General features: G+C 37.6%; 1 protein-coding gene across 1 annotated transcript in view; it reads right to left on the reverse strand.

The window, feature by feature from the left end:
* The window catches only part of gabra4 (gamma-aminobutyric acid type A receptor subunit alpha4), a 93,462-nt gene that overhangs the window by 71,117 nt on the left and 4,130 nt on the right, over positions 1–18,215 (reverse strand). The window contains exons 3-5 of the mRNA XM_056472442.1: positions 12,372–12,439; positions 6,790–7,010; positions 472–554 (exon numbers count right to left, since the gene is read on the reverse strand). Of these exons, the coding sequence (XP_056328417.1) occupies positions 472–554; positions 6,790–7,010; positions 12,372–12,439 (372 nt within the window). The remainder of the gene's footprint in view (positions 1–471; positions 555–6,789; positions 7,011–12,371; positions 12,440–18,215) is intronic.

Consider the following 18,215-nt stretch of genomic DNA (forward strand, 5'->3'; position numbering starts at 1 on the left):
TGTATGAGTGTGTGAATGAGTGTGTATGGGTGTTTCCCAGTACTGGGTTGTGGCTGGAAGGGCATCCACTGCTAAAAATACATATCCCGGAATAGTTGGCGGTTCATTCCACTGTGGTGACCCTTGAAAAAGGGATTACGCCAAAACGAATGAATGAATGAATTTGTCCTCATAAACCACATAAGTACACACACACACACACACACACACACACACACACACAACCCTTGTATAATCTATTCTGTTCTCAGTATGAATTGTGTCGTCATCTGACAGTGAGGAGAGAGAGAAATCCATTTTTAAAGAAGGGATTATTTCAGTGCTCTTCATGTAAGGCTTCATAAGAAATGTTCTCCTCTACGCTCCAAACGCGTCAAATAAACTGCCATGTTCTCAAATACTGTCTCAGATCAGGCTTTCAGTGTTTTGCGGGATAAAAGGAAATGAGCATGTATAAAGCATAATCCTCACAGCTGCCGAACTTCAGCGGACAGGAGTGGCCGTCCATCGGGAAATTCACCAGTCGCATCGGGCATTCGGCACTTATTGTCAACCTGTGGGGGAAAAAAAAACAGTTGAAATTAGCTAATTAGCTACTTCTGATTTAATTAAAAAGCATAATGGTTCAAATCTGTGATCATCTCATGTTATTTTTTTGGTTGGTCGTTGTCAGTATTTACATATACACAGAAAATATGTACTAAAATAACTATGTAACTACGTAAACTCTGTAATTAAAAATAAATAAATAAATACCATTAACCAATTCACATCTATTAATGCACATGCAACAGAGCAGTAGATGGTGATACACAAATATGATCCTATAGTTCTCAATTGTTGCTTTGGTAATCAAGCACAGGTATTTAGACTAAAAAAAGTAATGTGAATGTGCATGATGCCACCATTTTTGTTGTTGTTGTTGTTTACAGGTGACAGTATTATTTATAAAACTTTTTTTATAAGACGCCAATGGGCTGTCATTTAAATGAATTTCATTGTGATATCACATTTGAACCCTTTCACATGTTTGAAACACCCCTGCATAAACCCACCACAGCCCAAATTATTTATTTATGTATCGTTTTATTTATTTTAAATTTTCTGCATATATCGTCAAACTCCCTAATTCTATTTTGAAATATCTGCTATTCAGGGCAGCACGGTGGCACAGTGGGGAGCACAATTGCCTCACAGCAAGAAGGTCGCTGGTTCGAGCCCCGACTGGGCCAGTTGGCATTTCTGTGTGGAGTTTGCATGTTCTCCCCGTGTTCATGTGGGTTTCCTCCGGGTGCTCCGGTTTCCCCCACAAGTCCAAAAAAAACATGTGGTACATGTGAATTGGGTAAGCTACTGTAAATTGTCCATAGTGTGTGTGAATGAGTGTGTATGGATGTTTTCCAGTGATATGCTGGATAAGTTTTTAATAAAGGGACTCAGCCGAAAAGAAAATGAATGAATATCTGCTAAACAGATTCTCAAATATGTGTAAGAGCATATATTTTATCATTGAAAAACCTAATATTAATAATAATCATCGATGATCTATGTACATCTGCACTAGGGATGCAGCGATACTTGGATCAGATATCGGTTCGATACCACAAATTTTTGCTGAATCAGGTATTGGCCAGCTGGTACCGACCCAAATCTGATCTTGTGCGTGCGCTATATTCTGTGTAATTTATAAGCCAAAAAAAGCCATAAAGGTAGCCTATTACAAGGGTCTAGAAAGTTTTCATGTATTCCTACTATATCCCAATTGTTTTGAAGCCATTGGATAGTTTAATGTGAAGCACAGATGAATATTCAAGTGGTTCAATTAATGTTCAGTTCAGCGCTTCCCGCCGCTGCGCCTGTCAATCATTCTCCATTCATTCACAATCAAGCTGCGTATCGCGTTCATGACAACACGAAAAACTTTCTCCAAGACTAATTGTTCCTGTTAATATAAGTAATCAGTGGAGAAATGCATTTAGTTTTGAATTAAATGGGTTTATTTTGACCTGCAGCAAGAAGTTCATTGCTGTATCTAATGCGCATGTTGCGCTGTGTCTGTTAGATCAGCAGTTCGCCTTCGCAACACTGAAGTAGAGAGGGTTATTACCTGCTCTTCACACACAAAGTAGGCCTACCTGAAACTTTAAATTTGAAAAGGCTTAATAATACATTGGACAGATCCTCAACGCACTGATTTCTTCCATTTGTGCTGTGCAGTTTTAAAACACTCCGCAGATACCATAGGGCTGCGCGCTGTGTCTCAGTGATGCATCAAGTAATTTATTCACGCACTGGCTGCGCAGACGCGACGTGCGGCGCTCCGTAAAATTCTCACATTGAGTTTCTGTTCTCTCATCCTTCCGACTGAGTTTAGTCTTCTGAGGGTTATACTTTCAGTGCTGCAAATAGTTTGTAAAGCCTGCCTCATTGTGGTCAAAGCAGTTGATTAAATTAATAAAAGTGAAACTGACGGGCGCAACATGGATTGTCGTTAACAGAAAAGGGAATTTTATTAATTAAAACTGGCCTCAGACAGTTTAGTTTAGTCTGCGTCTAACCTGCAGGAAAATGTCAGGCTTTGCTAAAAGGCTGGTTATTTTACCAACAATTAGGGTCAATAGTGGTAGCCTATTACAGATGTCAAAGAAAAATCTTAATATTAAAAAAAGGAAACATTAGCTGGACCATATACCCCCTCGGCCTGTTGTTGTCTTGACTTTTTGCCAGAATTCTTTACAGTGTATAGCATTGTGTTTCATGTATCATAAATCGTCATGACTGGTGTAACCAGTCAAATCCGAAAACTGTTTAAACACAGTGTGTGAACTTTTTAGATGGTCCCTTACCCACTATTTTTTTATAATTACAAATCTAAAATTAAAGCTGCAAGCAGTGATGAAAGGGACCTCCCGCCCGGGCTCACCACCACCTGGTGGCAGATGACAGAGAACAGTGGACAATAGTAATTTAAGCAGATATATATATATATATATATATATATATATATATATATATATATATATATATATATATATATATATATATATATATATATATATATATATATATATAAATAAATAAATAAATCCCAATTTATACCAAACTTCCTACTGTCAGCAGGTGGTGCCATGACTGTGACTCAATTTTGGTATGTAGATGTCTTCATGAGACGAATTTTATCGAACGTGAATTTTCAGTCCGTTAGACATTGTTTGGCTGAGTTATAATTACTTCCTCCTCTATGGCGAAGCATTGCATTTTGTCAGACCACCATGGACATGCCCTTCAGCGAAAACTCAAGATCTTCAAAATTTAGCATCACAAAGCCTTTGGATTATACTGACAAAACATGAATGCGACCTGATAAAATTTGTAGGAGGAGTTTGTTACACTGTAAAACAAGACATTTCCTGTTGCCAGCAGGTGGCGCTATATCTGTATCTGGATAATGCATGCAAACATATTCAGGTCAGGACTGTTATCAAACATGTGGATTTTGAAGCAGATCAGGCGATGCATGCCTGAGTTATAACAACTTCCTGTTTTACGGCGAAGCATCAAAGCTTGTGAGGACACGCCCTTCGACAAAAACTCTAGATCTTCACAATTTAACATTGCCAAGGCCTTTAATTTCTCCAAGGGACTTTTTTGTAGGTTTTGGCATGTTTTTCGTACGTGTGTGTGAATCGTAGCTTGGGGGCCAGTCCGTCAAAAGTGCATAAGTGGCGCTGTCGAGTCATTTTGCCACACCCATTTCCGAAACCTATAACAAACGGAACTTTTTGCCACTTCTGGTGCATGTGCAAAGTTTCGTGAAGTGCTCGGTCCGTAACTATGCATTCAGTGGAAATTTGGGAACACTACATATTTTTCAAACATTTGTTCCCTGCTATTAAACCCACAATTTTTGCACTAATATAATGCAATGTTCCACCAACTGAGCAATGTGAAACCCAAATTGTTACATAAATTAAAGACCTCAATGCGTTGTATCTTACTAATATTATAGGAACTATTACAGTAAATGATCCAATTGCTCACATTTCAAGTAAGTTACAAACTGATTTATCTGTTATCTAGGCTGCATTTACATTGCACTGTTCAATTCCGATTTTTTTTCTCCCATGTGGCACAGATCGGATATGGCCCATGTGCGTGTAAGCAGGAACAAATCACATGGATTTGTCACTTGGACTGCAACATCGTGAAAGGCTGTTTTTCAATTCCAAGAACGCAGAGAACGAACTTGCTTTCTTTAAGAGATCGGTCTTGCCAGGTGTCCTCGGAAGAACGAACTCGGGAGACCACAAGAAGCCACGAGGAGACCACGCGACCAGTGAGAAATGAGATGCTGCGTTCTTACTGGTGGTCACATGACCTTCACGCATTGTAAATGGAAAATGATTTAAACATTACCGCATTCATACAACGATTTATTGTTTTTCCCATTTTCACAATATATATTATGCATAAAAACAATATAAATATACGTTGCACAATATATATAAAACAGATTTTAATAGGAATTTCAGCAAACAAACACCGTTATTGTGTTTATTCCTTTATAAAGCTGTCCATGATAATGTTTATATTCGCCGTTTCATTTAGGGAAACTACTGAGGTAAATAAGTTATATCTCTGAACTTTAATAATAATTCTGAATAAAATGCTGCGCTTCCCACCTCCAGTCGCAATGACTTCTGGGACTTCTCTAGCGAGTTCGGTGCGTCCCATAGACTGTAAAATATATGGACGTAGCATCCGTGACGTCACCCATAGGTTTCTGAAGAGCGCAAAAGAACACAAGTAGGCACGGCCAACCGTCGCCATTTTGCTCGCGCGTCATCGCACCCACGGCGGGATACCAAACAAGGGCAAAGAGGCGGAGAGTGGGCGGAGCTACAGACACCTGCTGGCACTTTGCTTAGACCTGGCAGACAGACTTTACTTTGGGAGAAACGCTTAATACTTTATTACCTGCGACTCGTTTGTGTTCTGACCACATGTGCTTGGCTGTACACTATATCAATAAAGTGTTTAGACTTTCAAAAACACTGTAGTAATACATTGAGCCACTAAACATTGCTCTTATGACGTTTTTCTACAGGAGGTAAACGCGAATTACTTCCAAACACTTCAGATGTGTGTGTTAGTAAATGCAAGACTATTGATAAAATCCAGCACAACACTGTATGACAACGCTTCAGATAACTGTTCTAGAGCCTACAGCTAATCAATCTGGCAGATTCTGGAGTGCTTTACGGGTCTAAAGAAAAATATAAATGATAAATGATCTTAAATAAAACAAATACATTTATAGAGATGGTATACAAGTATATAACTTTACTCACATGGGAAACGGAGGCCACGTGAGCACAATTAAATGCACACAGCATCCCATATCATCTGATAATTGTAAGAAATAAGTCCAAAAGCCAGCTGACTGTGTAAAGCCACATAAAACAACACAAAAATACAATGAATATGCCGAGATCAGTAGCTAATCTGCCGGATTCAGCTGAGGTGAAGTGATGGCGACCAGCGAGACCTAGCTGTCACTCAAGTGGCCACGCCCTTAATTATGCAAACTTAAAATAACCTAATATAAAGGAAATGGATGAGTTATAAAAAAAATCACCCCCCTCACAGTTGTCATGGAGGGTAATAATAGCTATATGAACCAAAATCGTTCTTTGTACCAGGCTGTAAACACTTTTTTTTCTGCTGTAAAGTTGGCCATTCTAACAGTGGGCTCAATTGCAATTTGCTCTATTATGGAGCCAGGACTAGCGGAATTTTGATGAATTGCAGTTTCAGTTACTTCCGTATTGGCCTCCCGAGGGAGAGCGGGAGGTTGCCGCTTGGTGCGTCCTCAATGCAAGATCACTGAAAAACGCACATTGAGAAACAGCCAAAGTGGACGGGGGAGGAGGGCGGTTGAGGAGAGGGATCAGTAAAATTAGGTACCGGATCACCTTTCAGAGGTGCCGGCACAAATTAAGCCCTGTGTATATTATATTTATATAATCACGCGCGACCTCCTTCACAGCGATTTCTAATTCAGGACGTCGGCGGTCGTCACTCGCGCGCGCGCTCGGCCGCATTTCTGCCGCGAGTACGCTGATGCGGTTTTTTTATTCATATAAACATACACATACGACAATCAAACACATTATTTATACTGTTAAACACATAATAAACATAACATCTGATGGAACATCATCCATCTTACCTGTAACAAATAAAACACACAATGAGAAGATGCTGTGGACAGTGTTTCAGTGCTAGCAGTGTGACTTCTTCATGAATGCGTGAAACCTCCTGTGGCTCACGTATTGCTCCCTAATCGCCCCCTAGCGTCACACGTAAGGACATACAGGTTGAAATGATGGGCATCAACACATTATAACTAACCTGAACTTTTAGACACACTAATACTAAATAATGTATAATCAATGCAAAAATAACAGCTATAAAGAATAAAATAAAACACACGACTGCCATATTTCTATACCTCCACATATACATTGGTCAAAGACTTTCTCCTTTGTTTGTTCTGTAAAAAGACATTTCCACCTACTGGTATTATAGGATTAGCCACAGGGCCGAGTTTAAGGCATCAACAACCTGCCATTCTCCACTAAACACAAATGTTGTTGCAAAACCAATAAAAGAGGATCCAGGAACACATCCTACTTGGCAAAAACAACGGTCACCCACCAGCAAAACAGCCTGCCAAGTAAATTCAGCATAAACGGGGCTCAGGACTGGACGGATGCATGGCCGTACCTCATAGTGTACAGGATGGTGCCATTCTTCATGATTCGGAAGAGTCTGTTGGGCGCCGTCATGTTGTGAGCCACGGATCTCTTGCCGTTTCTGAAGAACGTGTCAGGAGTCCAGACTTTGGTCACCATCAGGTTATTAAGCCGGAGGATCTCCACAGGGCCTTCATACCGCAGTCGCCGATCCACCCACGTCTGGCGGAAGAACACGTCCATGGTGTATTCCTGGAGGAAAACGCAGATGTAGAGCAGTCGGAATATGACAATATTGTGATTTTTGTGATTGTTTTGAATCTTCAGATTCAGTTGGGAGAAATGACTAGGAATAATAAACGGCAGATAATGGTCAAACTAAGTGCTCTAAGAAGTGTGTTCATGACTATATATAAAAAGTAGAATAATATAATAAGAAACAGTGTAGAGCAAGCTACTTGAAAAATGTAGTGAGCTAAGCTATCAGCTACACTACTTAAAATGTAGCTTAACTACACTAAAAGCTACCCCCTGGGAAATGTAGCAAGCTAAGCTAAAAGATACATGGCAAAAGTAGCTTAGCTACATTTAAGCTATTATTGCAATTTTCATTTTTAAATCGAAGCAACTTAAATTATTATTCATATCTTAGTGTAACTAAAACTCTCAATGAAACTCATGAAGCAGAATTGTTCAGTTCAGTTATTGACTATTTAAATTTAGGATTTTATTTAGCAACATTTTATGTTGGGTCTGTAATCACTCGTTTCTGAAAAGGGTTTTAAAATAACATTTATTATATATTTGCAAAGATTTGCCCTGAATTTCTAAATAAAGTGAGAAATATGATCACTTATGAATGAGTAAATTTTCAAATATATACTATAAATGCTAAAAAATTTAATATAAATAAATAAAGTTGTTTACACAGGGTCAAGGTATATAAACTATATGGATTGAATTGACATAAAAAGTTACAATATCATGATACATATTGTTATCTGGATATGAGATTTACACCGTGATATGAGATTTTTGTCATATCACACAGCCCAAAGTCTAAACCGCACGCAAATCAATCAGACTAACTCCTGACAGAGAGATTCATTAGAGAGCTTCTGTAACAAGCAACTTCTCAATTCAAACAGCACAAAATCCATCATAATCCTGCTCAAAACATGACTATACATAAAAAGTAGAATAATATAATAAGAAACAGTGTTGGGCAAGCTACTTGAAAAATGTAGTGAGCTAAGCTATTAGCTACACTACTTAAAATGTAGCTTAACTACACTAAAAGCTTCCCCCTCGGGAAATGTAGCAAGCTAAGCTAAAAGATACATAGCAAAAGTAGCTTAGCTACATTTAAGCTATTATTGCAATTTTCATTTTTAAATCGAAGCAACTTAAATTGTTATTCACATATTAGTGATCACTAAAACTGTCAATGAAACATATGAAGCAGAATTGTTCAGTTCAGTTATTTACTGTTTACATTTAGGATTTTATTTGGCAACATTTTATGTTGGGTCTGTAATCACTAGTTTCTGAAAAGGGTTTTAAAATAACATTTATTATATATTTGCAAAGATTTGCCCTGAATTTCTAAATAAAGTAAGAAATATGATCACTTATGAATGAGTAAATTTTCAAATATATACTATAAAATGCTAAAAAATTTAATATAAATAAATAAAGTTGTTTACATGGGTTCAAGGTATATAAACTATATGGATTGAATTGACATAAAAAGTTACAATATCATGATACATATTGTTATGTGGATATGAGATTTACATCATGATATGAGATTTTTGTCATATCACACAGCCCAAAGTCTAAACCGCACGCAAATCAATCAGACTAACTCCTGACAGAGAGATTCATTAGAAAGCTTCTGTAACAAGCAACTTCTCAATTCAAACAGCACAAAATCCATCATAATCCTGCTCAAAACACTGATATTTAAACAAACACCTGCTGGCAAACTGTGATCCTGACAAATCCCCATCACAATATACAAGCAAAATGGAGATGCGTTACAATAAGGCCTCATTAGTTCATGTCAGCTAATGTATTTACGATAAACATTTGAGGTGACATGGTGGCTCAGTGGTTAGCACTGTGGCCTCACAGCAAGAAGATTGCTGGTTCGAGTCCCAGCTGGGTTAGTTGGCATTTCTATGTGGAGTTTGCATGTTCTCCCCGTGTTCGTGTGGGTTTCCTCCGGGTGCTCCGGTTTCCCCCACAAGTCCAAAGACATGCGGTATAGGTGAATTGTATAAACTAAATTGGCAGTGTATGGGATGTTTTACTGTATTGGGAGGGCATCCGCTGTCTAAAACAATTGCTGGATAAGTAGGTGGTTCATTCCGCTGTGGCCACCCCAGATGACTAAAGGGACTAAGCCAAAGGAAAATAAATGAATAAACATGTGTTGCATTGATTAATTGTTATAAACATTTAATTAATTTAAATTATACAACCATCAGTGCCAGTACTTGTTAAGAAAAGTGCAATTATTTAAATATCCCATTGATTTCAATAATGTGTTAGTAAACTGTCATGATTACCAGCGATCTCTAACCACCAGAGGTCGCTGGGAAACACTCACTTTCACATGGACTACATCTTATGGACTACATATTCAGTCATGCTACACACACACACACACCTGCTCCAAGTCTCCACTTATTAGACTCCCACAGCTGATGCAGCTTCTGGACTGATTACACACACTACTTTAACAGCACACACACTCACTTCCTTGCCGAGTCTTGTTTACCTGTAAAGTGACAACTCAACACGGTTTCATTAGTCTTGGTTCCCCGTGTTTTGACCTTTGCCAAGTTTGTCTGTTTGTCCATCTTCACTGCCTGCCTTCCGACCTCTCGCCTGTTATAGTAACTAGTGATGGTGAAATGAAGCTTTCTGAACCAGTGAAGCGCTCGACTCAATTGTATCGGAAAAAGATTTGTTACTTGAAGCTTTCTAAATCACTGCTCGATGAGGACCTCCTCTGGTTAGAGTGTGGGAAAGCAGTGTGTTGCAATGTAAAATGTTCACAACTGACCAACTCATTCATGTAGTAATATAACAACAGTAATATAAACAAATTACTCAATTACTGTAGTTTTTACTCATAAGGTTTGTTACATTATACGACTAATGACTGTAGTCAAATCCAAGGTATTCAAAAGTATTTACATTTATCATATTACAACTAGGCCCGTTCCAAGCGGGGATCGAACCAGCAATTCCTGCATGGGAGGTGAATGCTCTAAGGAGGAAGCTATGTGAGTAATGCTTTTAGGTTGCGCTCGCCAGCTGGCCCCCATTAAACGCTACTACGATATGCGGTGGTTTTCTTTAAAGATAGTTGTAAAAAAATACGTTAAAACACTTTAGTATGCTTCAAAACCTTTTTACTATAAATTACTATTGTATTTTAGTTTAATAACTGGTGTATGAGACCAGTGCAGAGATTTGAAACAGTAGAAATGAATGTAATCGATGCCTAATCTCTCTCTATACACTTTACTAACACATGGGGGTGTTTAAACCTTTGAATCAAAACTCGAAGCAGTCACGTGGTTATAGGCGAGAGGGGAGTTTGAGCTCAGGTAGATCTCGAAAACTCCCCTGCTGGAGTAGCTAATGAACAGATAGGGATTGCTCTTAAGAGATAACTACTTACTAGTAGCATGTCTATGGTGCAGATTTGGATTAGTCAATTAACTTAAGTTACATGTTTTGGATGGTGGGAGGAAACTAGGGAATGCGGGGGAAACCCATGTGAGCACGGAGAGAATGTGTAAACTCCACACAGAAACGTCGGTTGGCTTGGTAAAGACTAGAACCAGTGACACTCTTGCTGTGAGGCAACAGTGCTAACCACTGAGCCACTGTGCCACCCATCTAGGAAAGGAGGAGGAATAGGGGTGGAAAAGGGGATTCTTCAAAATGAAGATGGCTGTGATATGGAACTTAGGGTATTTATAGTGGCTTAGGAATCGTCTGATTGGTGAATCATAAATGAAATAATGCAGGACCAGCTGCAAGCAATCATAAGCATGTGATCTTTTTGAAATTAGTTTATAAATAAGCTTCACTTATGTAATTCACCTACACTAAAAAAAGATTGCAAAAAATTGTTGCAAATAATTTGTATTAATTTGAAAATAAATCTTTTTTTGTTTAAATTCTGCCCAAATAAATTGTTTACAACCACTTAACATTTTTTTAATATATATAAATCGAAGAAATCATCTTTGAATCATTTTTTTTCAGTGTATATCGCATGTGTTTGGACAGGAGCACCCAGAGGAAACCCACACCAACACGGAGAGAACATGCAAACTCCACACAGAAATGCCAACTGACCCAGCCGGGTCTCCAACCAGCAACCTTCTTGCTGTGAGGCGACTGTGATAACCACTGAGCCACCATGCTGCCCTATTTTGACTACACATACTATAAAATAAAATAAAACAAGCTGCTTTCTATTCATTATTATATTTCTGCAGGTTGTACTATTCCAGGTGGCAGTCTGAGCTAAACACTGTGCGTCTGGTCACATTTAGCGCTGTTGAGCTCTTTTGCGATGTGCTGAACTTCCCACAGTTCTCAGGGGAAAATCCCTGCTGAAATTGTTGACTCAATCACATTTTTTTTTTCTCAAATCTCTTCCACACGATCCTTGATTCACTCTGACTAAGCAGATAACAGCACTTCGCATTGATCTAAATGGCACGCTGGCTGAATTATTTATTTTAATAACACCTCAGCGGACGGATACGACACTTTATATAACAGCTGCTCACGAACATGTACAGATGAAGTCAGAATTATTAGCCCTCCTGAATTAATAGCCCCCCTGTTCATTTCTTTCCCTAATTTCTGTATAAGAAAGAGAAGATTTCTTCAACACACTTCTAAACACAATAGTTTTAATAACTCATCTCTAATAACTGATTTATTATATGTTTGACATGATGACAGTAAAATATTTTACTAGATATTTTTCAAGATGCTAGTATTTAGCTTAAAGTGGTATTTAAAGGCTTAACTAGGTTAATTAGGCAAGTTAGGGTAATTAGGCAAGTCATTGTATAACGATGGCTTGTTCTGTAGACAATCAAAACACAAATATTTATTAAAGGGGCTAATAATTTTGACCTTAAAATGGTTTTAAAAAATTAAAAACTGCCTTTATTATAGCTGAAGTAAAACAAATAAAGACTTTCTCCAGAAGAAAAAATATTATAGGAAATACTGAGTCCTTGCTCTGTTAAACATCATTTGGGAAATATTTGAAAAAGAAACAAATATTCACAAGAGGGTGAATAATATTGAGTTCAACTGTACATGTACACACACACTGATCCACAAATCCAACTTGTTCACACACACATAAACACAGGGGCGTAGCAACCCGGGGGGACGGGGCGGGATCCGTCCCCCTCACTTTTAGAGACAGACCATTTAGAAACAGGTAATTAATAATTATATGAACGTTTGATCTCATAGCCGTCCCCCCCACTTTTAAAACGTCCGCTACACCCCTGCATAAACATAAACATCTCCGAATAACAAACATCTCCGAATACTCACCATCTCCACGTCAGAAACTGGGCCAAAACTCGTGACGTAAATATCCGTCTTCACTTCCGTCACTGGACCTAAACAAACACAGGAGTCAATAGAATTACATTACTACACTGAAAAGAAATGAATCATAATGAAGTTATTAACTGTAATTCATTATTAACTGTTTGTAACCATTTGATTTTATCACACTTGGCTATTCCTTGATACTAATAGCAGGTTTGTCATGCTGTCCTGGGAGAGAACCCTGAGCTCTGAGCAGGGCCGGCCCTGTACATTTGGGGGTCCTAAGCAGAATGATTTTGGGGCTCTACCTTGCTCTAAATAGTGGAGTATTGCCATTGCAAACCGGCCCACAATGAATTTATTGCTTATTAAATACAATCAATGAAACAGAAAAGTAAAGCCTGATTTCTTCCACTTAATAACTGTCTAAATGACTTGGACATTTTAAAACAGCACTGATTTTGTCAACTAGCAGCTTCAAAAAATGAAGAATTAAATAAAATATGATCTTCAATAAAGGGACCAGTGATTCCTACTTTGCATCCTTCTGGAGTGTTTAAAACATATTCTATTAATTTAGCAAACAGATTGAAGATTCTATAAAAAGATTGTAGGTTGAGTTTTTTTTTTAATATGTTTGTTTTAATAAATTCCAAAAGTAAAAACCCTGCAATGAAAGACACTGAGCAATAATTAGCCAATAGTGAAAATGCACTACTTAGTAATAAAATATACATTCTGAACTCATTAAAAACTCAAGAAAACAACAACAAAATAATTAACATTAATGCAAAGATTGATTCATAAATAATAAAACCAATAAGCAAATAATATAATATCATATCATATAAGTAAATATGAATAATATTCATATAAAAAACAGAAAAAGGGAAGGAAGAAATACTGGGTTAATGTTGATACCCAAACACAAACTACATCCTTCAGTCTCCTTCCCTGTTCCTTACATTTGAGATGCAGGGTCCAGAGCTTTTATTAAACTATGATTAACTCAATTAGGACATAACTTTTATTAACATGTCTCAGGAAAAAATATTACTAGTGTGCAAAATGTGTCAGTGAAAGACGCTTCAGTATTGCATTTCAGTAAAATGCGTTTTAGACTAAAAAACGAGTCTGTAAAAAAAGGAAAATTACAAATATTTCATATAAGTAGACGACGTTTACTAATCTGTAAATGCCTATTTTCACTAAATGTGCCAGTAGATTGTGTCTAACATCATCATTAGCACTTAAAAGTGATGCTAAAAATTATTTTGTGCTTGTCTCTTCTTGTCGTCATTTTTCCCCTCAGATTTCCTACGTCTGAAGAAGAATAATATCAGGTATATAATGGCAGGCAATGAAGCAAAGGCCATAGCTGTGTCCGTGCATGGGCTCGCGTTCTTGTGGCGACCGGTCGGTCTTTCCTTGGAAGAACAAACTCGAAAGGCGAGAACACAACGTATCTGAGAAATGAGATGCTGTGAGCTTCCTGTTGATCACATGACTTTCACACAAAAACAATTTCAACTTTAATAAAGCTGTGATTTGTTTGCGACATTTTGTGTCTGCCGGTTTGTTTACTTGCTGGAGTTCCATTGGCATTTTCCCGCATGTTAATTCTGACCAATCGAAATGCAGTTTAGGAAATATGTTCAACAACATCTGGCCAATGAGTGATGTGGATTTTGTCAGATGACTGCATTTTGGTTCTTTTCAACTGGTTTGGACCAAATCATTCAGTATGATTCGGCCTAACAGAACATATTTTTGAATCACAATCATTGTTGTGCAATCGCATATAGCCACTTGTGGTTTCGACCCCCCACCTACTGGACATTTAAGGTACTGTACTATATATTCGGGTTACTTTCGGTTTCTCTCAGTGTGCGGTCAAAAGTAACGCACATGCAGATTATTTCTGCGGATAATTTAAACATTGAATATATGTATGTAAGTGCTCTAGTTTTACTAAAGCTATATTTTTGTAAATATTCAAGGGTTATTTGTAGGGCCAGACGGAATCTGCGGACGTTTTTTGCTATTTCTGCGGGGTATTTGGGTAAAAATCTGCAGATTTCTGCGGAATTATTTTGGGAGTTTCATAACTAAAACCTTAATATGTGAAATAAAAATAATATCTTTTTAACTTTTATTTAATCTTTAAAATGCAAATCCAATTAGATTCACTTTATTTGGTAAACCAGCAAGTTTGCCATATAATATCTCTACTAAACGACATAAAATATTACTGTATAACTTTATAATACTAAATATACAACTAAATATTACTGAATTTTTTTCATATTAGTCAATAATATTACTGTAATAATTTAAAAACTGAATAAATATAGATTTACACACATTTACTCAAGTAAATAAACAGACTTAATGATGGGCTAAAAATCTGCAGAAAATCTGAGGAATTCTACGTGCACAGATTCCGTGGGTGCCTAGTCATTTGATTATAATTAATTTTATACCACCTGTATTTTGTTGAACGAACACCTCTTCCTGGCTTACACGTTATGCTGGTGTCGTAAATATGATCATTTTGCTAATATTCGATTCAAATGGTCTCATTTAATAGATTTTCCTCATAAAGCATATTAAGAATCGTATACAAATGTGCATTAGTAAAATTTTACAGCTGGCTAAAATGAACATGTTAAAGTAAATGTGAATATATACATACTTTTTTCTGTCTTTGTTGTAGTTACACAGAAAAGAAAGATACTCAGAAGATCAATTACCAGTAAAGTCAATAAAGTTACCCAAACTCTTTTCTGCTGTCTTATGCTATCTGTTAAACTTTTGGTTCAGCAACAATTGATGGGGACATAATTATTATTATTATTATTAAATTGTAGTATTTTCATAGCAATTTAAGCCACCACTTCAGTATGTACAACAAGAAAGAAAAAGGAGCTTTGATACTCTGGTGAAGAATGTCTGAGAGCATCAATTGCATCAGGTCACTTTTTTCTTGTGCTTGAATGTTAAAGCGGTCCTCCTATGAATTGTCAGTCACTAATATGGCCCCCTGCCAACTTGAGTTTGGGACCCCTGCTTTAGATGCATTTTGACTGCTCCATGTTCAGAATAGCATCAATTTGGGGGCCTGAAAATGTAAACCTAAACATTCCTAAACAACACCACTTATTATCTCTGTGCAAACTCTAAAATCATGATTTTGTGAAAATGGTGACATCATTTGCCTACATAGTATGTGTTCAACATGATTAAGTACAACTCAAAAACAATGGAGGGCTACAAGAGATGTGAGAAGAAGAAGAGAAGTGTATATTATGTTATTTACTACTGGTCTTGCCTGCAGAATACAGTGCTTTGAGTTGTTTTTGCAGATCTGTGAAAATCCGTCATCAATATGTGAACAATTTTAAAAACGCAAAGGAAAAACAAAGTTTTTAGGTATATCATTGTCTTGTAAACATCCCTTAAAATATGCACAAAATCAAAATTTACTGTGTTTTCCAACACAATCTCAAGGCAATTCGTAACTTTTTGATGTAGTGGCTAATTCGCATGAATACGTATGATCTATTTCGTACAATTTAGTACGATTTGCTCATCCCCCAATGACGGTTGGGTTTAGGGGTGGGGTTAGGTGCCACGCCTCCTTTTTAAAATCGTACAATTTCGTCCGACTGAACTCAACAAAACGTAAAATACTTATGTTTCCTCGTGAGATGAGGCTGTTTTTTTCGGGTACATTTTAATTCTTTAGGTGAAGAATTAATCTGTGCAAGTTAATCAAAGTCTGATCGTTTTCTTCCGTGTTTCTCTGTGACGTCAGTTTGACGACTTTAGCTATGTTATTCTTAACCAGGCCACTCTTACAGTTTGCTATGAAGTAATGATGCACAAAGTGAAAGCCCCACCCTCCACTCAATATTCGGTTTCAATTGGAAGTACATCAACATACTGAAATGAAAGTTTCAGCAACTTCCGGTTCAGGCGGAGTTTAAAGGGCACCTATGGTAAAAAATCTACTTTTCAAGTTGTTTGGACAGACAAATGTGCATGTATGGTGTATAGACTGTCATATTGGGGTGATATAAGCACACCCAGAGCTTTTTTTTCAATTTAACAACATAAAAACGGTGGACCAATTGGAGCGGTTTTCAAACCGACCGCAACTTTACGTAGGAGAGCGGTCCCCCCGCCCACCAATATTGATTGAGAGGCGCGTCATCATATCCTCAGTTTGTTGATTCACGTCCGCCATTTTCATCGTGAGTCGAAGCGATATCACTAAAGGAACACCCTTGCTCTATTTTTAGATGCAGGGCTAATTGGGCTCAACACAAGAGCAATATTCTCCACATTATCGCTCTAATCGGAATTATTGGTTGTATGTTTGCAAACATGTGTACTTCTCATCGAGTCTACCTTATACTTCAGCCGTTTGCATTTCTCGTGATCCCAGAAGCTCCCTGTGATCTTAACTAGCATGCGTTTTAGAATTCTAAACATAGGTTTCTATCAGGGTACACTCAAGTCGACGGCTGGGCGCCGCGGACCACTGCAGAAACCTATGTTCAGAATTCAAAAATGCGTGGCGTGACGATTCGGGACACTTCATGTTTCTGCCGCGCTACAGAGAGTGTCTGGTGTGCCGTGTCGTACATCACATTTAAGTAAATTTAAGTCAGAGGAATGTCATGATGGGATAGTTCGCCCATAAATAAACATTTCCTCATCATTTACTCATTCTCGAGTGGTTCCAAACTTTTATGACTTTCTTTCTTCTGTTAAACAAAAAGGAAGATATTCTTAAGAATGTTTGGGAAAAAAGCCGTTTTTTGTTTCAACATTCTTCAAAATATCTTCTTTTGTGTTCGACAGAAGAAACTCAAACAGGTGGAGGATGAGTAAATGAAGTCAGAATGGGTGAACTGTCTCTTTAAGAATAATGCAGCCTGTCAAACAAATGCACAACACAAGCGTAAATGTGAATTAGAATAGGAAGCGGGCTCCTTTTAGGTTTCATGTTGACGTTTCTCAGTTTTACCTGAGTGAACCCAACCGTCTATTACTTTTAAACTCTTGTGGAGCAAAAATAAAAGGAATACAAATCAATCAATAGACACACAGATGAGAGGGAAAGTACCCCTGCAAACAGACTGGGGTGATGATGAATGCGTGAATGGTCTCTGAACTGGTTGAACTGCTAATGTTCTTGAGGATCTCTGATAGATGCCTGCGTAAATCAGCAGAGAGTGAAGCGCCTTCAGTCAAACACAAGAAAATGGATTATCTGTCATTAAACAGACACTCTGAGCATCTCTCACTGTTGACAGCCATGAATCCTGCGAGGAAAAATATGAAAGACTGAGACAATCTCACTCAGTCTGGTGCGCACAAAAATCCCCAACTTTCAAAGATCTCAATTATTTCACCTAGACAGCAATGAGAATCAATCTGGCAGAAAATCTGGCCTTTTACTTAGACTGACTGCTCAGTTTGACCACTCGTGTCTCCTCTAGAATTTCAGAAAAGATCTCAATGATGTTTCAGATTATTAACATATCAAATTGAGTTATTAAAACCAAAGGTCTCAAAAGGGACTCAAGCTTTTCTCATCAGATCTTACTAGATCAAATGATCTGAGCTGCTATGTATAGTATAGCTCTATCGCTGCATACAGTTGAAAGCCAAATTATTACTCTTCAATTCTTTTTCAAATATTTCCCAAGTGATGTTTAACAGGGTAAAGGCATTTTCAGAGTATTTCCTTTTTTTTTTAATCCTAATTTTAAATGTTTTTTTATTTATTTTTAACCCTTGTGTGTTGGGGATGTTTTCATCCACTCTGGGGGG

This window comes from Danio aesculapii, chromosome 14, assembly GCF_903798145.1.
Source record: "Danio aesculapii chromosome 14, fDanAes4.1, whole genome shotgun sequence".
Taxonomy (NCBI): Eukaryota; Metazoa; Chordata; class Actinopteri; order Cypriniformes; family Danionidae; genus Danio; species Danio aesculapii.